Raw genomic sequence first — 22,362 nt, forward strand, 5'->3', positions numbered from 1 at the left:
TCTTTAGGCGACACCAAAATATAGACGCTGCAATACACCTTTGTGCTTTTGAACTATTCAGGAATTTTAACCATCTGTATCTTGGGTAGCAGAGTACAATGAGTATGGTGTTTAAAGGAGCATGTGATTTTTTGTCAAGAGGGATACCGATTGCACAAAAAAATATTTTTCCCTATGTTACCTGCTAGGAATCAAATCCTATGTCACAAATCAGAGGCAGGAGCACGAACACTAGGCCGTCACTTCTGACTGCTGTAGATCTGGGGAGGTAGGTGTTAAATCTGGTTTACACTAAACAAGAAATTTATTTCTGAATGAGGCTGCCACCAAATTCTTAGGATTGCACTACAACAACTGTTGCACTAAAAATAATGAGGATGTGGGTCTGTTCAAAGCCTACTTTCATTACGGTTTAATTTAAGCACAAGAACGGGATATGTTTAGTGTTAGAGGAGTCCTGCCACAGGCCCAAAACAGGCTAAATCAAAGGGTACCATGGGATTGTTGCAGTGAGAGAATATGTGACATTTCTCTTCTTGTTGTAGGTCTACACTACAGTGTTGTATTTTACAATCTCTCTGGGAACTGCATATGTAGATTGCATTGTGCTTGCGAATTGGTAAAACCACATCTATCAATTGAATGAGATTTTCTCTACAGGGAAATAATCTCTTTACCTGGCAAAGTCTATGTTCTGTCATCCTTTCACCTTCTTGTGTTACACGGGCTGTATGTCCTATTGCCACTATCAATATTTTTCTCAGTGGTCAGTTTTTCTATCTCTTGCTCGCTTTATGTGTCATCTCAGCTGCATATGTTTTCCTAAATAGTAGAATTGTGTTTGCTTCTTTACAACATGTGTATCTTTAGTCACTTTTTAATGTATTTGGTTTTGTGAAGAGTGAGACATGTCAGATTCCTTAACTTTCTGTAGGTAAAGCTCAAGCTGTGTCTTCCAAGGCACCACTGTGTTGTCCAATTCTTGTCCTGGGGTCTGATGACCTCTGCCTGACCTTGCTGTTTCTGTTTTTGTTGAGACCTTAGTACAGTTGGTGGGGCTGGACCCTTTCATAGGGGAAAGCACTGTACTCAGTGATTGGCTTGGTTCTGAAAGCCTCCTTGAAGAGCTGCAAGATTTTCCCAGTATACCAAAGCCATTCCAGAATTGCTGACTCAGCAGTTTCATTACTTGACCAATCCTTCTGATTGAATTTTAATTGGAAGTGGATTGTGTGGCATGTCAAGCCAACCTTGACTTCAGGATGGTAACTGGGGATGTGCTAGTCTATCAACACCTCCATCTCTTAAAGGTTCTTACTTGGCCTTCAGCCGATGGATCTAACCAGCATTCTGTTCACATTTTGTTTAAAATTGTACATTTATTATATTGTTAACATCTTCAATACCAACTTTATCCAATGCATTAACATGGAAAATGAAGGCTGGGCACTAACTTTAATTATAAATTATCCTAATAAGAGTTTTTTAAATGGGGTCTATGAGGGGTTTCTCTTCATGTCTCCTAATTTGTCCCTCCACATTCTCTGTGATGATATCCTCCCATGTGTATCTGTGACTTCCCTCTGTCTCTCCTCTTTTCACTTTGTCTCTCTGCCCTTGCTCCTTTCTTCCATCAAGCACAATGTTGAAAAACTCAATGAGTGGCTTCTCCCCTCTTGCGCATGTGAGCAGCCGTTGAGGCCAAAGTATCAGTCTCCTACACTGTTTCTGGAGAGAACTTGTCTGAACATCTCTCTTTCTTGTTCTATGTCTACTTCTCCCCCTTTCCCTCTGTACCATTCTCTCACACTTCCTTATTATCTGCAGTGCAAGCATCTCCTTTTCTCACTCACTCTTCACAACCATACTATTCTTTTAGGGTTAATTATGTTTCCATCGTTTTTATTTCTCTTTGCCAAGTTTGTCTCTCTTACTCATCCAGGGAGAGCATGGATACACCTGTGATATCACTGAGATAGAATCTCCTTTCTTACTACTGCTGTCCCTTTGTGTGTTGTATATATCTGTGTGTCTGTCTTACTCAGCTGTCTGTTCTATTCCCATGTGGTTTGTTCTTCTCTAAATGTATTTGTCTCTCTTGGTCAAACATTCCCCATCTCCTTCCCCCCACTTCCAACTTTTGGTGCTTTCTTCCTACATGTCTGTATGTCTGTCTGTCTCTTCTTATGTTTGTCCAGCGAGTAATCCGTGGACGCAGTCAGAGCTTAGATACGCTGGGGATCGCCCTAAAGAAGCCCCCTTCTCAGTCCCGTCCAGCAGTGGCCAGCCTTGTCCTCACCCACAGTGTTGCAGAGGGACCTAAGGCCATTGCTGCGGTAAGTCTTTCCGTTGCACCCACTTGTGATTTTCCATGCCTCATTGTAGCCCTTACTTCCTTTGATGTTGGGCATGCACCTATCCCTTTGTAGTCGGGTGTCTCTCCAGACTTTCACCACATGGCTGCTTTAAAGCTTTAAAGCTACTGCTTCCGAACGTGATGTGTACCGTCCAAGCTTCCAAGCCCCCCTGGTCATTCCCACCATCCAACTTCAATATGAATTCTTAAATCACCTCAGTAGCTCTTGATATGGTATTTGAGTGTATGTATATACAGCACCGCATACATAGAACATTAGCAAGAAGAGGCCATCTTGTGTGCAACACATGAAGAGCAGATGAATTCAACTGAGAGACTAGTAATGCATTGTGTGGACCAAACATGCCCAAACTATACAACCTTGTTGGTTCTCATTTTGGCATGTATGGGAAGTCTGTGCTCTGAAAATCAAAGCTGAGACCTAAAGTCTGCAGCCTCTGTATTTCTGAATCTTAGAGAGAAATAGGCTGAAAAGGCCAATGCATGCTCAATGACTTGATCCCTATATCTACATGCCACCTGCATTCACACACACTGAAACCCTTAGCGCACCACATTCCATTGTGGAGGTCAGCAGCCAAAGGGCCTTGTCTGTCCTGTCGCAGATAGGAGAAGATCTTAAGAAAGGTGCTGCAGAACTTCTAAGCTGAATGGGCATAGCTCTGATTCTCTTACTATGGTACTGACCTGATTTAACATTAATATATTGAACAATAGGGGCCACAGACCACAGTAGAAGGCACATCTAGGAAAAGATTAATTGTAGCTGTCCAAAAGGTATTGCTGCAAAACTGGTCTGTGGGTTTTTAAACCATAAATAAGCACTTCGAATAGTTAAGTAAAACTTTTGAGGTTGTGGTCCCACAAACCATCCTGGCCTGCCCGTCATGTATGACAACATGGGATGGTTTCCTAAAGACATACTCCACACAACAGGGCATTGCTTTTGGAAAATGAAAAATTAATGAAAGATCAATGTCCTTGATGCACGTGAGGGTTTTCTCTCAGCACGAGGGGCCACTGTTATTTTTTCTGCCAGTACCAGCATCATATGCATGATGGTCGTAGACAGGAAAACATGTATGTAATAGCTTTGAAAGGTCGGTTGTACATAAGGCAAGTCTTCTGTATTTGGAAAGTCATCAACAGGATGCTCCGTACCACAGAGCCAGCTGAAGATTCTCCATCAGAACCAGAGCTCTACCCATAACTCTAAATTTGAGATCAATGTTCCATTATGGCAGAGCTATGTTGAGACCCATAGTCACATGGCTCTAGACAATCACATTCGTCTGTTACCAAATCCTGTTGCCAAGCAACAGGTGTGGCTGGTCTGAACATGAAGTGATTGGCCATACCCTTCACAATGGATTGAATATTGAGTGGCAAAATTCTGGGAGCAGCCATACACATTTAGATTCTGACCAATAGAGAGACAGTTAAACTACGTTGCAATGATATCACAATGTGATCTGTACAGGCAAATGGCCTTTTTTTATTGAAGAAAACTGTGCCGGGTTCTTGATGCAGGTTTCCGCCATGGTGTCTGGATCCAGAAACAGGCAGCAGTGACACTGGCATATTTTTCCACATCTGGATAATTGTTCTCACTTGGTTAAGGACCTTGAACAGGTTTGATCCTTTTAAATGGATCATTCACCACATGGCCCGAAACCTCCTAATGGATAACACATTTTCAGGATAACAACAGACTATGAAAATGAATCCATTTAAATTACATGAAAAAAGTCTTACCTGGTTATTCTGAACATCTGTCATGTTACCAGCATTACTGGACCTAGGCTGGATGGCTTGAATTACAGTGTGAAAAATCTAACTTCAACATGTGTCCTCTGGTTGCCTTGGGTAATCCTTGCACTTCATTTCCTGTTTTCTTGTGTGTAGTCCTTCGCCCTCCCCAGCAGAAGCCCATCACGGTCCAGGGGGAGCCGCCTGCGTGGAAGGCGGAGCAGCGCCATTGGCATCGAGAACATCCAGGAGGAGGGAAGGTAGGAGAATCCTGATTTTACTCTCCTGTTCTCCACAGGTCTAGATTTACCTTTTTGGGTACAGGAGGGGTCAGGTAGCACAAATATTAGGAAAATCAAAAAACGATTAGATATTATTTTTAAACAATGAGAAGGCAATTGAAATTTATAAAACAATAGGAGTAAAAACAAAGATTTCATAGCTCACTTTAAAGTCAGGAATGGAAAAGGCCTTCCTGAAACCAAAGTTAATCCCAATCCAGACTTGCAGGGAGAGCTGTGGTAGAGAGTGCCTGGGCCTGATCCTTGACAAAGTACAATTTAAGACGCAAAGGAGGGATGTTAAACCTTACAGCCTTAGGGTGGTCACCCCCAACTTTTTGCCTGCCTCCCTCCATTTTTTTACACTGTTTTGGCTGGTTTTAGGACTCTGCACTTTTTACCACTGCTAACCAGTGCTAAAGTGCCTATGCTCTCTCCATTAAAACATGGTAACATTGGTTCATACCTAATTGGCATATTTGATCTACTTGTAAGTCCCTAGTAAAGTGCACTACATGTGCCCAGGGTCTTTAGTTTGAATGCTACTAGTTGACATGAAGCACTGGTTGTGCCACCCACATAAGTAGCCCCTTAACCATGTCTCAGGCATGACACTGCAAGGCCTGTGTGTGCAGATTCACTGCCACTTCGACTTGGTGTTTAAAAGTACTTCACAAGCCTTATACTCTCTTTTTTCTACATATACGTCACCCCTATGGTAGGCCCTAGGTAACTCATAGGGCAGGGTGCAGTGTAGGGAAAAAGCAGGACATTTACCTATGTGTTTTGTATGTTCTGGTAGAAGAAAACTCCTAAATTCGTTTTCCACTGCTGGGAGGCCTGCTCCTTTCATAGGCTAACATTAGGGCTACCCTCATATACTGTTTGAGTGGTAAATTCTGATCAGAAAGAGGTAAACAGGTCATATTTAGTAAGTCCAGAATGGTAATACAAAATCCTGCTTATTGGTGAAGTTGGATTTGATATGACTATTTTAGAAATACGCAAATATAAAGTGGTACACTGTTCCGAATAAGAGGAAAGAAAAGGAGTCCTGAAATTCAGGAGCAATGGTCCTCACACACCTTGGTTGGTGTCATGCTTCATCATCGGACAGCTCCTCGTCAGACCGGCGCTGCAATGTCTGACGGGCACCCCCCGAGGGGGGGCTCTTTGCCGGAGATCTTTTTATATAGTCGATGATGCCGTGGGACCTAATATGGATCTGAGAAAAGAACAAATCCACAAGAGAGAGAAAGATAAGGATAAAATTGGCTCAAATCCCTCACTCAATGATTTATTGTTTGCTATTGGGAGATGGTCAAAAATAAAAAAATGTAGGGAGTGGAAACAGAGGTAATGCTCGGACACTCACACAAAACATTTAAGAAAAGAGGATGGTGGAAATAATCCACTCCTCATTAGTATGCGGTCGACATGTTTCGCGTCTGTGATGGTCCAACAGGATCCAGTGACGCTTCTTCAGGACCTACTAAATCAAGAAATCACTCTCAAAATATCAATATACCTATACTCCTGCTGACTATCGTACACAGTCAAGGCGTCATCAGTCACTTACTGAGGTCAAGCCGGACTGGCTTCTCTTTCCTACTAGTCACCCCTCTTTACTGAAAGAACAGGTTCCATGGGATCACGCTGGCCTCTTGCCTGGCTTACCGAAAATTTTTCAAGTAGCCGAAGTCCTCCGTAGCACCTACCCTGGGGTTCGCGGTCCCGGATGTGGGACCGCCCAATTCTCCCTTTTTTCCCCCCCTTGTGTTTTGAAGTATTTTAGAAATACTACTTTTAAAAAGTGAGTATTTATCTGCACTTAATTCCTTCTGTGCCTTCCAGCCTCTCTACAATCCACGTTTGGGCTGGGCGGGTTGACAGCTCCCTTGTGCATTTCACCCAGACAACAACAAACACAGGATGCTCAGTCACACCTGCACACATCTGCATACTGAATGGGTCTTCCTGGGCTGGAACGGTGGAGGGCCTGACACTTACATTTCAAAGGACAGTTGCCTGCCCTCACACAATGGACTGCCAAACCCCACTACTGGGACCCTGGCAGAAAGGGTAGTACTGAAAGGGGACCCTGTGCACTTCATAACCATTCTTTGAAGTCTCTCCAACTTCAAAGGCACTTTTGGGTATGCAAACTGGGACCCTGACCCTACCGATTTAGACACTTCCTGGGACAGACACTTTGAACTAGATCCTGCACCTGCCAAGAGGAGTTGCTTGGCTGCCCAAAGGACTCACCTGGACTGCTTTGCTGTGAAGGACTGCTGCCTTGCTGTTGCCCTGCTGCTTTGCTGGCCTCAGGCTCTGCTGAGAAGATGCACAGCCTGCCAGAATCGACACACAGCCTGCCTAGCGATGAAAAAATCACTGCACCCCCGCCCCGGAACAACGCAGCCCGGCTCCCTGAGTGGAGATTGACGCAGCATCAGAGTTGCGACTGGACCTTCGACTCCCTGCCCACCGTATCGACGCATAGCCGTGCTGGTACGACGCAGCCTGACTTCCTGCGTGAGGAATCGACGCAGCGCCTGCCCTGTGACAGAAACTCCAATGAATCACCCACTGGATCGACACAGCATCTGTGACGTCGTCCTGCATGCCCAGGATTTCCACGCATCGTCCCTGGGTGTCAAAAGACCCTGCATCGCAAAGATGATTCAAGCCTGTGTGCCAGAATTTGATGCAAAGCCCTTGACGCGTGGAAAACGATCAACGCATCATCTGTGTGCATCCAGAAATCTGACGCACACCCTTTATTTTCCACGCATCTCCTCCTCTGCGGCCTCCGTGCATGTAATTTTGACGCATACCAGATACTTTGTTCTTGCAAGAGACATTTGTTGATTTTTTATGAACTAAGACTCTTCTTTTCACTGCAAAAGCAATATTTCAACTGGTACTTATGAAATCCTGATCGATTTGACCTTAATTTAATCAGATAAATATCTTATATTTTCCTAAATTTGTGTGGTGTCTTTTTGTGGCATTTTCACTGTGTTATTGCATGATTTATTGCAGAAATACTTTACACATTGCCTTCTAAGTTAAGCCTGACTGCTCAGTGCCAAGCAACCACAGGATGGACATAGGATAATTTGGACTGTGTGAGACTTACCCTGATGAGGATTGTGGTGCCTACTTGGACAAAGGTGATTACCTCTGCCAACTAGAGACCCCATTTCTAACAAGGGACAACTGGATTCTCCAGATTAGAAGAGGGACAATCTACTATGGGTTCCAGATTACCAGTAGGGTGACCTGGGGTGCTAGTGCTACATAAAGCATAGCAGCATATATGGAGCACGCCATCACACAGGCATTCAATGCAGTTCTGTAAATATCAGAAACTCTAGCAATATCTCTCTGCACATATTATCAGCGATATAGCAAAGTCCTGCGCCATCTTGACATAAGAGCTATGAAAACCTCAGAGAAAGATAGAACTTCATGATCAAATCTTTATTTCTGCAATTTGCCATAAAAGTACATAATAAAACAGTCATAACAATAAAATCTACTTAGAGTGAATTAAGAATGCAATAAATATTTAAATCCAGTGCCTTAAAATGCATACATTAAAAGATTTGTTCCTGGAGGATAAAAAAAAACGGTACGAGTGTCAAAGTAAGGATACCATGACCTTAAGAAATGTCCTCGCTCAGATGAGTTGCTATGATGTATGGCAGATAGAGACATTTAGGGCCTCATTCACAAACGTTTAGCGCAGGGCAGCGTCACAAGCTTTTTTGCTGCGCTGCCCTGCATCACAACAAAAGGGCAGGAATGCACAATGTTTACAAGATACAGTGCATTCCTGACCTTGTCCCCCACACTGGCCCACAAATTGCTGCCAAGCACCAATGCAGGCACCCATGCACAATGGTGCAAGGGTGCCTTTGTTGCGGGGATTGTTTTTGTGCAGGAAGGGATACCTTCCTGTACAAAAACAATCACAAGAGGCATTTTCCTCCTTCCATATGTGCTGCAGAATGCAGCACACAGAGAAAGAGTTAAAAACAGAAAGAAATAATGTTATTGCTCCCGGTTGTGCCACCCTCACGCCACGCTGGGGTGGTGTTCGAAACTGACACATTCTCTGGTTTATGAAACCTTGTAAATCTGGGAATGCGTCAGATTCCTTGGGTTTTGCATGGGAACACACACAGCAACACTATGGAACGCCCCTTTCATGCAGAGTCCTGCGTGAAAGGGGACCTTATCTACAAAGCCATGTAAAGCCACACAAAGTGGCTTTGCGTGGCCTTGTAGTTATGGCCCTGAACGGCTTCCACCACAGGTGCATCAAAAAAAGTGATGCACCGATGGCACAGGCCGCTTGTAAATGAGGCCTTTAGTGCACAAGCGGTACCACGATGATGTCAGATTCTACTTGCTAAGTACTCTGCTTCTGCCTTACTCTCCACATTGACAAAAAACACCACGCGACTGCAAAAAATATGCATTGACTGGTGTCTGACTTCAAAGTTCTTAATGCCTCCTTGTGTTCCCTGGCACCTAAGTTCCGTCAAAGTGCATAATCCATTTTTTCATATTGCTCAGCTAAGCTGGGCAAAAAATATGGTGCGCTCCATCATTTCTTTATGCTCTCCACAGGAGGGGCACAACCAATCTCCTGATATTAAGTTACTTGCCCACTGGGTAGTAACTGGTCAGTCTCATATCGAAATGTGAAAAGTGCTACCTGGCAGCTGCCAGTTCGATCTCATCTAGAATCTGCTGTTCCTCAAATTCACCCTAATGAAGGCATCGGTTAAAGCAGTGTTGTCCAACCTTTTTATCGCCGCGGACCGGTAAATGTTTGATCATTTTTCCGTGGCCCGCTTATCCCATTGTGTGACAAGCGGGCCACGGAAAAATTATCAAACATTTACCGCCCGCCACAGTGGGGCGGCCCGGTGCCGATTGATCCACGGACCGGCACCAGTCCGCGGCCCGGGGGTTGGGGAACACTGGGTTAAAGGACCCAACATAGGCTGCCCCTGCACGCTTCTCATCTTCTGCAGCCCGTTAGTTGTATTTGGTGGATGATCTAGAAATTGGGGAAAAAAATTGATGGCAGTGCACCCACATCATTCTTAAGGAGCTAGAGTCTCTTCTTGAAATAGTATTGAGGTCCCCAAGGTCTGCTTTTCTTCACAGGTACATTTCCTCCACCAGAGCACTAGTAGTCAGTTGCATCATCATAAGGTCTCGTCTCCATGCGGAGGTAGAGTCTTCTCAGAAGAGACATGGTGGGATCGGTGCATAAAGTGAATTAAAATTGTCTCCAATCCCTGGAAATGCTATTGTTTATTATAAACAGGGACCGGGGCAAGGTGAAACAGTGTGAGATGTGCTTAGGACGTTTAGGGCCAGATTTAAGAAAAGCGATGGTTCTTTACAAGGAGCGCCACTTTTCTTGCGCCCCATTGCGTCCTCCTAACGCCACCACATGCTCTGTATTAATGATAAGGTACACCATGGCGCACATTAGGGTCAACAGTGTCATAATTTCAGACTCTATTGTGGCACTTTGCAGCATTAGCGTTGGCGCTAATGTTGCAAAGTACACAGAGGCCCATTATAGACAATGGTGTGCCTCAATTTAACGCCTGCACTGAGCAGGAGTTAAAAATGATGCAAAAAATGATGCAGTGAAATCTCACAGATTCCACTGTGTTATTTTTCTGGGCCTCCTAACGTGGGAACGCCGTCCCTTGCATACATTATGACTGGCGCAGGCATAGTTTGGCCCAAGTGTTTACAAAGTGGCACAATGCATGCATTACACCACTTTGCAAATTTAGCGCGGCATGAAAAAGGTCAAAAGGTTGACATGTTTCAGCTTACTTATGCCCAAAGGTCATCGGCTTTCCTCAAGACCAGTAAATTATTCTCTTGGTAATCTGTTGGTATGAGTAGCTCAGACGTTGCCCATGCCCTTCTCCAATACAAGATGGGTCTCACTCCAATCGCATTTGAGAGTGGTCTGAGGCCCATGTCCAGTCTAAGAGGGAGAAGGGAGGTGCTAATGGGGACGACCATTGGTGCAAATATCAGTTTTTGACTGACATCAAGCAGTCGACGTCCCTATGAGCCCATAACTCTGCCTCATACGGAGCTGCTCCTAGTTGGTAGACTTGGAGTAGTGGGACAATGGGAAGGAATTGGGTGCCTCGATGCATGATCACTATTTCCCTCGCTGACTGAGTTGAACCCTGCACTGTGCAATGTGAGTATGCCAGTCAAGCTCCTGTGTAAGCGTGATCTCTAGATAATCAAATGTACGCACCCGCTGCAGGGGGGTTTCCCTTAACCTGGGATTAGGGCTTGTGGAATGACAGGGGTAACCCCCTGCACCTAGCTTTACCTACATTGATCTCAAATCCCCTCTGACTTCAGAAACAATCAAGATGGTCTACTACTTTTTGGAAACCCATTGATGACTAGGAGAGTAAAATCATGTTGTCTGCAAACATGAGAGCAGGGACCCTACCGGTGGTCAGGCTTGGTGCATCATTCTCGCATTGGTCCAGGTAGGAACCAGATACTCAGTACACAGTGTGACGAGAGTAGGGGCAAGGATGCCGCCCAGCCTGACCCGACCAGTAGCAGGGATGAATCGGTCAATTCGTCCAATTGGCCTCATCTTGAGTCTGCATAACTGGGCTCAAGGAACCTAATAATTATATCCAAAAGAAATTGGGGAATCCCTAGTTAGCGCCTGACAGAGTGTCCAAGTGGACCGCAGATATAGATCATCAAATACCACGTGGAGTGGGCGAACCCCTAGAGCAACTGCTTCCAAAATAAAAGCTGAAGTCCGAACACGTGATCTATAGTGCTCGCACGCTCCCGAAAGCCAGTTCGCAGGGGATAGCATTTCTATAATCTGGTCAGAACCAAAGCAAAACATGCCCAGTGAGGCAAAAGATGTCCTTGTAACCCTCATACATATTATTCCTTAAAAGCTAGATTTGGGAAGATACCGGTTTTTCAAAGTATTTTCTGAACAAATTTTAAGTCTCTTAAAATTAACAACTGAGCTGTCATCTAGATTGAGACAGAGAATCCCGCCAAAGGCTGAATTTGTCTGGTGCTCGCTTGTCGTTCGGTTGGCGCTCAGGTGTATGGCTACCTCCTTCTGTTACCTGGAATGCGAAATTTCCTAGCTATCGTGAAGGAAAGTTTCAATTCTATTAAGGACACGGAGGCGAGGATTATGCATATCTTTCTTCACTTTTTATTAATCAGCAAGTTCAAAGTTAAACACAAAATGAACAGAAAAACTACAAGTTCCATGAAGCCGCCGCCATGGTAACCAGTATCCAATGAGGTTCCTCCTTTCACGCTGGTATAAATATCCTCAGCTGCGACACACTTCCTCGACTTCACTGCGGAAATCCTGTTCGAGTCAATTGGATGTAGTCTGGGAACCTATAAAAGACGGTGAAATTAGGGCCCAAACTGATAACTCAACGTTGCATTCTAATGCCAATAAAGTATGGAATATACATATTTTACAAACTTGAATCATAATTACAAGCCTAATGACCATCAACATCGTTTAAAGAAAACTAGATACATGAGCAAAGATAAGGAATAAATAAATAAATAAATAAAGGTATACATGCAAATATACCACCTCCATACGAAGATACAAGAGTTCGGGTGGGCAGAAAAACTCGAGAGTAGTATGTGGGTGGGATAATCCTCGCCTCCGTGTCCTTAATAGAATTGAAACTTTCCTTCACGATAGCTAGGAAATTTCGCATTCTATAGCAGGACCGGAGGCGAGGATTATGCAAGTTCAAAGCTTACCCACCACCAGTGAGGCTGCCTCATGAATTGGTTTAAAGTAAAACTTTTTAAAAGTAGATTCAGAAGACCAATCCGCAGCATGCATGATGTCCTCCAATCTACCCCCCACTTGTATGGCCTTAGAGGCCATGGCTCCCTGTGTACAATGGGTGCCAAAAACCTGAATATCGATACCTGCCTCAGACAGAATCCATCGGATCCATCTGGCAATGGAAGGAGAAGAAACCGCCTTAAACGGTCTTTTTATGGAAATCAATAATTGATTTTCACCTGGAGGTCTATGATTCACGGTTATTTCCTCATAGACCTTGAGACATCTAACCACGCATAATTTTGGGGAATCAGGAAAAGCTGGATAGGATACTGACCTGGTATTATTCTTTGTTCTCCTAGAAATAGTAAACGTGACTCCTTCTGGAGTAAAGACACGAGCTGATACATCCAGAGCTCTGATATCTGACACACGTTTACATGAAATGAGGCATAAAAGCATGGCTAATTTGGCAGACAACTCCTTCCGTGACAAATACTGATTATCCTGTCATGAGGCTAAAAGATTAAGGACTATGTTTACATCCCAGAGATTCGCATATCTGGGTTGTGGAGGTCTGGAGAGTCTAATACCCTTGAGAAGTTTACATATCCAGGGATGTTCGCCGACCGGGAGGTTGTTCAGAGGGGGGTGACCCGCAGATATAGCTGAACGAAAAGAGTTAATCGTACAATAAGCGAGACCAGATTCCGCTAATTCTGCAAGGAAATTTATGATGTCTGTAATACTGGCCCCCATGGGATCACGGTGTTTGCCCACACACCAACGAGACCATCTGTTCCATGCTGAAGTGTATCGTTTGCATGTCCCAGGGGCCCAGGCCTGCGCAATTAAGTTTTTAGCTTCCTGCGAAAGTCGGTCGTCTTGCCAACGATGCCTGAAATCTTCCAAGCTATGAGAGAGAGATGACCCTGAAGGACCAGGGGGTGATAAAATCCCGACGGGTCCCGGAGGAGCAAGGAAAAAACTGGGAGACGAAGGGGGCACTCGCAGGAGAGTTCCAGCAGAGTCGGGAACCAAGCCTGAGACCTCCACCAGGGGGTTATAAGAACTATTGTCGCCTCGTGACGGCGAACCTGAGCTGCGACCCGCGGGATAAGAAGAAACGGTGGGAAAGCATAACCTTGAAGTGTCCCCCAATGTTGGAGAAACGCATCTACTGCCGCCGCTCCCGGATCCGGGCGCCAGCTGAAGTATAGGGGAAGATGAGCATTCCACCTGGACGCAAAGAGGTCTACTGTGCAGGGACCCCAACGGGTCATGATCGCCTGAAAAATCTGTCGATGTAACTGCCAATCGCTGGAATCCGTGAGAAAACGGGAGTTCCAATCCGCCCAAGTATTCTGGGCCCCCGGAAGATACTCTGCTGTGACCGAGACTTGGTGTTGGAGACAAAAATGCCAAAAGTCCTTTGCTAGTTCCGCTAAGGCTCTCGATCGCGTCCCCCCTAAACGGTTTATGTACTGTACCGCCGATACATTGTCCATCCGGAGAAGAACCACACATGAGACTTTGGGGGTGATTCTGATTCTGGCGGGCGGCGGAGGCCGCCCGCCAGAATTCCGCCCCCAAAATACCGCGCCGCGGTCAAAAGAACGCGGCGGGTATTTCAAGTTTTCCCCTGGGCTGGCGGGCGGCCGCCAAAAGGCCGCCCGCCAGCCCAGGGGAAAACGACCTTCCCACGAAGATGCCAGATGCCGGCTCGTAATCGAGCCGGCGGAGTGGGAAGGTGCGACGGGTGCATTTGCACCCGTCGCGTATTTCACTGTCTGCCAAGCAGACAGTGAAATACCTGTAGGGGCCCTCTTACGGGGGCCCCTGCAGTGCCCATGCCAGTGGCATGGGCACTGCAGGGGCCCCCAGGGGCCCCGCGACCCCCCCTACCGCCATCCGGTTCCCGGCGGGCGGACCGCCGGGAACTGGATGGCGGTAGGGGGGGTCGGAATCCCCTCGGCGGCGCAGCTAGCTGCGCCGCCTTGGAGGATTCAACAGGGCAGCGGTACACTGGCGGGAGACCGCCAGTGTTGCCGGTCTGACCGCGGCTTTACCGCCGCGGTCAGAATGCCCTGCGGGGCACCGCTGGCCTGTCGGCGGTGCTCCCGCCGACCCTGGCCCCGGCGGTCTAAGACCGCCGGGGTCAGAATCACCCCCTTTGTCTCTCGTTAGGGACTTGATCGCAAACGATCCTGCCAGGAGCTCCAGACAATTGATATGCATGGTGAGCTCCTGTGGGGTCCAGCGTCCCCCAAACAAAATGTCCCCGCATCGAGCCCCCCATCCCTGGCGACTGGCGTCTGACTCTATCACCAGATCCGGGGCTGCTCCGAAAATGGCTCTGCCATTCCATGCTTCCATGTGGTCCAGCCACCAATGTAATTCCATCCTCGCCTCCTGAGATAGGGAGATGAGTTCGGAATAAGTCACCCCTCAGCGAAGGTGGAAGGCCTTCAGGCGCTGTAGGGCTCTGTAGTGTAGGGGACCTGGAAAGATGGCCTGAACTGAGGAGGAAAGCAGGCCGACCACTCGGGCTAATTGACGTAGAGAAATCCTGTTTCGCTGAAGGACTTTCCTCAGTTCCTTCTTTATCTTGGATATCTTTGTCGTCGGAAGACTGAGGGATGCCGAACGAGAATCTATGAGAAAACCTAGGAAGATTAACGATTGGGTCGGAGAGAGTTCCGATTTTTGTTGGTTGATTACAAACCCCAGATCCTGAAAAAGAGCAATAGTTGTGTTCATATTGGATAAAAGTTGAGACCTGGATTGATCCAATAAAAGGATGTCGTCCAGGTAAATGATGAGCCGTATGCCCTGCAACCTCAGTGTTTCCACCACTGGTTTGAGGAGTTTGGTAAAGCACCACGGTGCCGACGAGAGACCGAACAGGAGAGTGGTAAATTTGAATACCTGATCGTTCCAGATGAATTGAAGGAATCTGCGATGAGGGGGAAAAATAGGGACGGTGAGGTATGCGTCCTTTAGATCTAGGCGCACCATCCAGTCCCCCTGAAGAAGGAGGTCGCGGAGCAAATGAATACCTTCCATTTTGAAATGCCTGTAAACAACCCATTCGTTGAATGCTCGAAGATTGATAACAGGCCGAAAACCCTTGTCCTTTTTTTCTACTAAGAAGATGTTGCTTACAAAACCCCTGGGGTGCCGGGAAGTTAAGGCTATGGCGCCCTTGTCCAGAAGATCCTGAACTTCTTAATCTATGAGTTCGCAGTCTGCTGCAGAAAACACTATCGGTGGTGGCAGTTTCCCTTGAATTGGGGTACCCCAGAATTCAATTTGAAACCCCGACACTGTCTGTAGCACCCAAGCGTCTGATGTAATACGTCTCCAGTTGGTCTTGAAATACCGCAATCTCCCTCCGAAATTTCGAGGGGAAAAAGGGATAAGCCTTACCAGAGGGACCTCCTGGGGCATTGGCTGCTCCACGTGCGGTTCTGGAAGCTCTGCCTTTTCCCCTTCCTCTGTTGGGGAAGAACGTTCCCTGTCGGCCATCATGCCAACCGTTGTTTCGGAAGGAACCGGGGCCTTGTTGGTAAGGACGGCCGGAAGAGCGACCCCTGCCTCGTCCGGCCCCGCCAAAAACCTTACTGGGAAAAATCTTTTTAATGGATGACTGAGCCTTATCCAGAGCCGAAAAATTAGCAACGAATGTACCCAATTCTTTTACAAAAGGGTCACCAAATAAATTGCCTTGGGCAATAGCCCCTGCCTCCGAGTTTGAAAGTTCTCCCAATTTGGGGTCAATTTTAATTAATAGAGACCTGCGCCTTTCTGCCGAAATGGCACAGTTCGCATTGCCCAGTAGACAGACAGCTCTCTGGGCCCATCCTGCGACAATGTCCGTTTGAAGGGGAGTGTTAGAATGTTTGGCACGTTCTGCCAATTGAATTATCTGCGTGAGGGGTCCCAACACATCGAGAAGCTTGTCCTGGCATGCCCTCCAGGAGCGATCTATCCCCTTCTTGGGACCTTTAGTGTATTTTGCAAAAAATGTACAAATTTTCGGGTCTATATCCGGAGTAAAAGCGACCTTATCTGATAAAGATGGGCGTGGGCATTCGGCCCGTAAACGAGCACGCACTTCCTTGTCCAAGGGTTGCCTAATTTTACTGGCGACATACTCCGCAACCTTGAGGTCTGGCCGCCACTCAGAGGAACGTGGATGGTAGATACCCTCCGGTTCAAACATATCTGAGTCAGAATCCCCAGGGTCAGAAGGATCCGGTAGGGTAGCATTAGGACGCCAAGGGCGACCTGAGTCATCGTCCAAAGATGAGGAATCCTCGTCTGAACCACCCATGATGCCTTTAGGTGAACCTGAATCAGGGTTCCATAGATGGTGAAGCATGTCACCCATTACTCCGGGCAATCGACCCTCCCGGGAGGGTAAACGCGTATGCGCGCACGCACTCTTGGAGTGTGATAAAAAATCGCTATCCTCCAGGTGCCCCGCGTCGCGTTTGCGCCTATTCTTGGGAGCCGGAAGGGTAGATGTATCACCCTCCGCTCCCGTCACGCCAAACATGCCCGTATCCTTGGACACCTGTTCTGTGACTTCAGCTACGGTCTCCCTAAGAGGGGCCAAAGCGTGCGAAATCGCTTGCGAGAACAAAGCGTCCACCCCTGGGGGAATGGTACGGTGAGAGGGACCCTCACCTGGGGACATGTTGGCAAAAGACTCATGTTCCTGAGAGGATTGCATGCTGAGGTTCAGACGAAGCACAATAATGTGACAGAGAATTACACCCTATTAAAAATATATAAAGGGTAATTCCCTACCCCCTCTGTCAAGAAAATCACAATTATAAACAAAAATGTCTTCCCCTCGGGGGTATTACCGACCAACAGGTGTCACGGGGTAGGGAACAGCAAAAAACACAGAGGTGTTGAAAAATATGGAAGAAATAAATCCACAAACCGAGCGCCCAGTGTTCAGAACACCCGAGCGCTCAAACACGCTTTAAACAAACACTGCGCGCCCTCAGTCGAGTGCGACGCGTGTGTAGACAAAGAATGAAAAGAATGCGTAAAACAAAACACGCGCGTCCTCTGTCGGGTGCGACGCGTGTGGAGAAGACTGAAAGTAATGAAAATAAAGGCGCTCGAGCGGAACGCGTGTTCCGAGCACCTTCGTAGCAACGCTCGTTGCTACAACAGCCTAAACGGAAAAATGCAAAAGTCAAAGCGCTCGAGCGGAACGCGTGTTCCGAGTCGAGCACACACCCGTAGCAACACTCGTTGCTACCACAGTCGAAACAAAAGGCAATAACGCGCCAAGCAAAGCAAACACAAAGCCAAGAGCAAATTTAAACGGAGGCAGTAAAGGCACTTATCTGACGGAGCAGTGAAGAAAGAGGAAGTGTGTCGCAGCTGAGGATATTTATACCAGCGTGAAAGGAGGAACCTCATTGGATACTGGTTTTCCATGGCGGCGGCTACATGGAACTTGTAGTTTTTCTGTTAATTTTGTGTTTAACTTTGAACTTGCTGATTAATAAAAAGTGAAGAAAGATATGCATAATCCTCGCCTCCGGTCCTGCTATAGAATCAGGTGTGTGTTGGAATCAGTACTCCAAAGCATATGCATGGACCGAATCCGTGCGCAAAGACTGCAAAAGGCAGGCAGACTGTGGAACAGGAGCGCCACCTGGTGGCCGTGCACTGCATGGCGCTGTTGGATGCCTAGAATGAAGATTATTACTGGAATGACAGCCTACTTTTAGTACAGTGAGGGGCATATTTATACTCTGTTTGCGCCGAATGTGCGTCAAAAATTTTGACGCACAATCAGCGCAAACCCTGCCCCATATTTATACTTTGACGCCCGACCCCGCGGGCGTCAAAATTCCACCATGTGTGTCATTTTTTGGAAGGGGGAACCAGCCTTGCGTTAATTGTATGCAAGGTAGGCGCTCCCTTCCAAAAAATTACTTTAAGGCCTGTGCCCCTTATTTATACTCTGGTGTCATTTTGCCACACAGGAGGGGGTAGGCCTCAAAAAACGGCGCACAGCCTGATGTGTGCCGTTTTTTAACGCCTGGGTCAGGGCAGGCGTTAAGGGACCTGTGGGCTCGGAAGGAGCCCAGAGGTGCCCTCCCCTGCCCCCAGGGACACCCCCTGCCACCCTTGCCTACCCCAGGAGGACACCCAACGATGGAGGGACCCATCCCAGGGAAGTAAAGGTAAGTTCAGGGAAGTATTTTTTTCCTATTTTTTTTTGTGGCATAGGGGGGCCTGATTTGGGCCCCCCTACATGCCACTATGCCCAATGACCATGCCCAGGGGACATAAGTCCCCTGGGCATGGCCATTGGGCAAGGGGGCATGACTCCTGTCTTTGCTAAGACAGGAGTCATGTCAATGGAGGTTGGGTGTCAAAATAAATGGCGCAAATCCGGTTTGAGGCCTGAATTTTGCCTCAGACCTGACTTGCACCATTTTTGGACGCACAACCCCCATTTTCCCATACGCCGGCGCTGCCTGGTGTCAGTCATTTTTTTTGACACACACCAGTCCGCAGCGCCGGCTAACGTTATTCCATTAATAAGGCGCCCGCATGGCGCGTTGGAATGGCGTTAGCCGGCGGTAAAATTTTTGACGCACAACTGCATTGGCGCAGTTGTGCGCCAAAAAGTATAAATATGGGCCTGAATGAGCAAACTCTGTCTGCCAACCAGCCGTTCCTATGGGCTGGCTCCAGAAATCTGCATGTGCAGCAGGAGCCCTGTACGTATGGGGCGGACCAGCACTCACATACATACTAGGAGTACTCAGTGCTCATAACTGACCTCAGTTTGACTCGCACACAGGCGGCTGGTGGCGCATGCGTTGCTGTTTTCCTGTGATGTCCCTCAAGTCTTTCAATAGGGCCCCCAAAGTATATGACGGATGTGTAAGGACCCAGGTGGCGTTCCTTACATGTTGAGCGTGTGCTTTGGGAGTTTACACTTTTCACTGTTCTTGCGTCGGCCCTGCCCCTCTTACGACATGGTTGCACCGTATTTATGCCGTACTGCCGTACCATGGCAGGCGTCAGCACAATAGCGTCAGCACTTTTGATGCTATTGTGGTGCTTCCCTGCACTACCGTCAGATTTTGACGGTAGTGCAGCAAAATACAGGGAGGCCCATTGATTAAAATGGGTGCGTCATTTAACGCCTGCTCTGAGCAGGTGCTAAAAATGATGGAAAAAATGGAACACTGAAATGTAAATTTCACTGTGCATTTTTTCAGGCCTCCCTGCGACGTAACGCCACCCTTGCATACGTTATGCCTTGTGCAGGCATAATGTGGCACAAGGGTTTACAAAGTAGCACCACTTTGTAAATACGGCGCAGGAGAAAGGCCTCCTTAACACCTCCTTAGTGTAAAAAAAATGATGTTAGGGCGGCTCAAGGGGCTTGTAAATATGCCCCTTTTTGAGGGTGCAAAGTCACCATGAGTGAGACAAAATAGAGCAAAGTGTTTAAGGATTCCTGCACATCACTTTTTAATCTGGAAAGTTGCCTAACGTAACACAAAGTGGTATATTGTGCTACTTTCTGCTACTTTAAGTAAAAGGGAGTACCCCATGAGTGGTACAAGGGCACTCTTACCCTACGTCGCAGGGTTTTTGATTTAAAAACCTGTCTACTAATGGTAGGTAAGACTTTACACCGAAAATGAATCCTCCTTGAGGGAGGGGCAAAGTAGGAAAACGTTCCCCTCTCCCCCCCCCCCCCCCCCCCCCCAAGATGTTTCAAACTCTTCGTGTGGGCTGGCTCCACTGTACAACATACATACAATCCAAAGTGTGAAAAGTTTTAAACTATGTCTTAACGTAGCATATTGTACTTTAAGGGTAATCTTCCAGTAGAAAACATAATTTATTCATTATGTACAACACACTCACACACAAATACCTTTGCACTCTGGTGTGTGGTACTATGCAGCCCCAAAGAGTGCCAAAGGTTTGGAAAAGAACAACAGGGTCATATCTGAGTGGATATGGTATTGATCTGCTCTCTCCCTTTCACATGGCATAATTTTGTTTGCAGCTCTGCACTGTGTGATATACTAGGAAACTCGCCCTTAGAGTTCTAGGAACAGGCATGTGGTGTTGTTACTTTGGTCTCAGCCTCAATCATCATAGCTGCCAAGTTTCCCAGGTCCATGCATGGTGTGCTGTTCAAGTCCAGTTTTTTTAGTTGAATTCTGGGACTTTTAGTCCTGTTTTAACAGGGAATAAACAGGACAAGAAGTCCCAGAATTCTAAGTAAAAAGCTGGACTGGAGCAGCACATCACTCATGGACCTGGGAAACAGGGCTGAATCCTCCACGGTTCTACGAGCAAGACCGTAGCCAGGATCTCACTGGTGCTAGGATGCTCCTGCTGTCCCTTTCCTCTAAAACTTCACAGCTTTGGGTGAAATTAAAACTCTGTGACTTTTACTGTTGACAACTGACCCAGAAGACCATTGTGTATGTCACCTAAATCATGCAGTGCTCGGAGGATGCTTTGGAATTTTCCTGTAACATTTGAACTTTACAGACACTTCTTTTTCCTCTCTAGTTCCCAGGGGGAGATCAGTGACCGGCTCCACAAAGGCCTCGATGGCCCTTCGAGTATCTTTGAGAAGTCTGATGGCTCCTCCAGCCCCAGCTCTCCTGAGATCCCAAACCGAAAGAATCGGTAAGCAGCGAATCCCCTGATTGTGGAGGCGCACCCCAAGAATGTTGAGTTTGAAATATTATGTTCAAAATATCATCAGGATGAAGGCATAGAAGTAATATTAGCGTCTTCACCTATATTGTGAGATAAGTATTGAGGTAAGTCTTAGGTTACGGCTAGAGTTAGGGTCAAGGCTTAGCTCCAGAGCTAGGTTTAGGCTGTGGTCTAGGATTAGGTCCAGCACACACGTTAGGTTCAGGGCTAGAGTTAGGACCAAGCCGAATGCTAGGGTTAGCTTCAGGGTGGGTCTTTGCTTCAGGCCTCTAGTTTAGTTCAGGGCTGGTTTTAGATTCAAGGCTAGGGCTGTGCTCAGGGCTGTGGTTAGGCTGAGGACTAGGGTTAGTTTCAATGGCTATAGTTAGTTCAAGGGCTAGGGTCAGGGTTAGGCCTGGGCAGAGTTCGAGTAGCTGCGCTACGCGGAACTCCACAAAATGCTGAAAAAACTCTGCCTTGCTATGTGGAGTTCCGCAAGTGGCGGAGTTTTGGTAAGGTGCGCTGTTTTTCAGAGCGGGACTTTCTCTGCGCTGTAAAATCAGCGCAAACTGAATCACATGGAGTGTCGGAGGGCGCTAACTTCTTTTTGCCGCTCAAGTAGATTTTCTACTTGAGCTGCAGCTTCCTCAATGCGAGCAGAAGCTTTCCCATAGTGAGTGGTTGCGGCCTACTGCGACCGCTCACGTTCAGAAATCTTGCTCACCAAATTAGCGATTTCTCTCACTCATGTCCACCAATGTAACGTTGGAGAGAGCGAGCAAGAGAAAAAACTCTGCTTTGTGTGTACTTCACGAACCGCGGAGTGTGGAGTGGGAGGGGGTGTAAACTCTGTGAACTCCGCTGGTGGAGCGGAATTCTTTGCCCACCCCCAGTCAGGGTTAGGTACTTGGTAATTTGCAAGCATCTAAGCGTTTATTTTCAGCAATGTGGGTCAGATTTTGTAATCTGTATTTCCTATTCTGCAACTCTGGCACAGTCTTAAATGGGATGCAAAAAAGTAGAAACAAAGCAACCCATCAATTCCCATCAGCCAAACCACTCACCAAACAAAGTCCCAAGAGAGGACGAGGAGTTACCTTTCAGCTAGTAAGAGTGTGGCACCTGCGTGCGCACTCTCGATTGTGCACTGTGTACTTTGGCCCCAAGTGCCCCGGTGTAATGCATGCACTTGAAAGAGGATCCTCACTTTGATAACACTTGCTCACTATTGTATATCTGTCGTCGAGGCCTTCCCTGAGACATCTGCTGATCTGCACAGTGTAGAGCCCACCCAGAACTTATCATTTCCTTGTCCTCTCCCAGACCCCAGTATTGAGCAGTGATCCTTTTACAGA

The 22,362-nt window shown here is 47.0% G+C and overlaps 1 protein-coding gene across 6 annotated transcripts in view; it reads left to right on the forward strand.

Annotated features, from left to right (window-relative positions):
- LOC138303601 (rap1 GTPase-activating protein 1-like) overlaps nucleotides 1–22,362 on the forward strand; it is a 256,978-nt gene that overhangs the window by 199,600 nt on the left and 35,016 nt on the right. For 5 of the 6 annotated variants that reach the window (XM_069242891.1, XM_069242892.1, XM_069242887.1 and 2 more), the window contains 3 exons: nucleotides 2,199–2,336; nucleotides 4,283–4,386; nucleotides 20,876–20,995. In XM_069242891.1, the coding sequence (XP_069098992.1) occupies nucleotides 2,199–2,336; nucleotides 4,283–4,386; nucleotides 20,876–20,995 (362 nt within the window). The remainder of the gene's footprint in view (nucleotides 1–2,198; nucleotides 2,337–4,282; nucleotides 4,387–20,875; nucleotides 20,996–22,362) is intronic. The other variant, XM_069242890.1, reaches the window with a different exon arrangement.

Source organism: Pleurodeles waltl, chromosome 7 (assembly GCF_031143425.1).
Source record: "Pleurodeles waltl isolate 20211129_DDA chromosome 7, aPleWal1.hap1.20221129, whole genome shotgun sequence".
NCBI classification, from domain to species: domain Eukaryota; kingdom Metazoa; phylum Chordata; class Amphibia; order Caudata; family Salamandridae; genus Pleurodeles; species Pleurodeles waltl.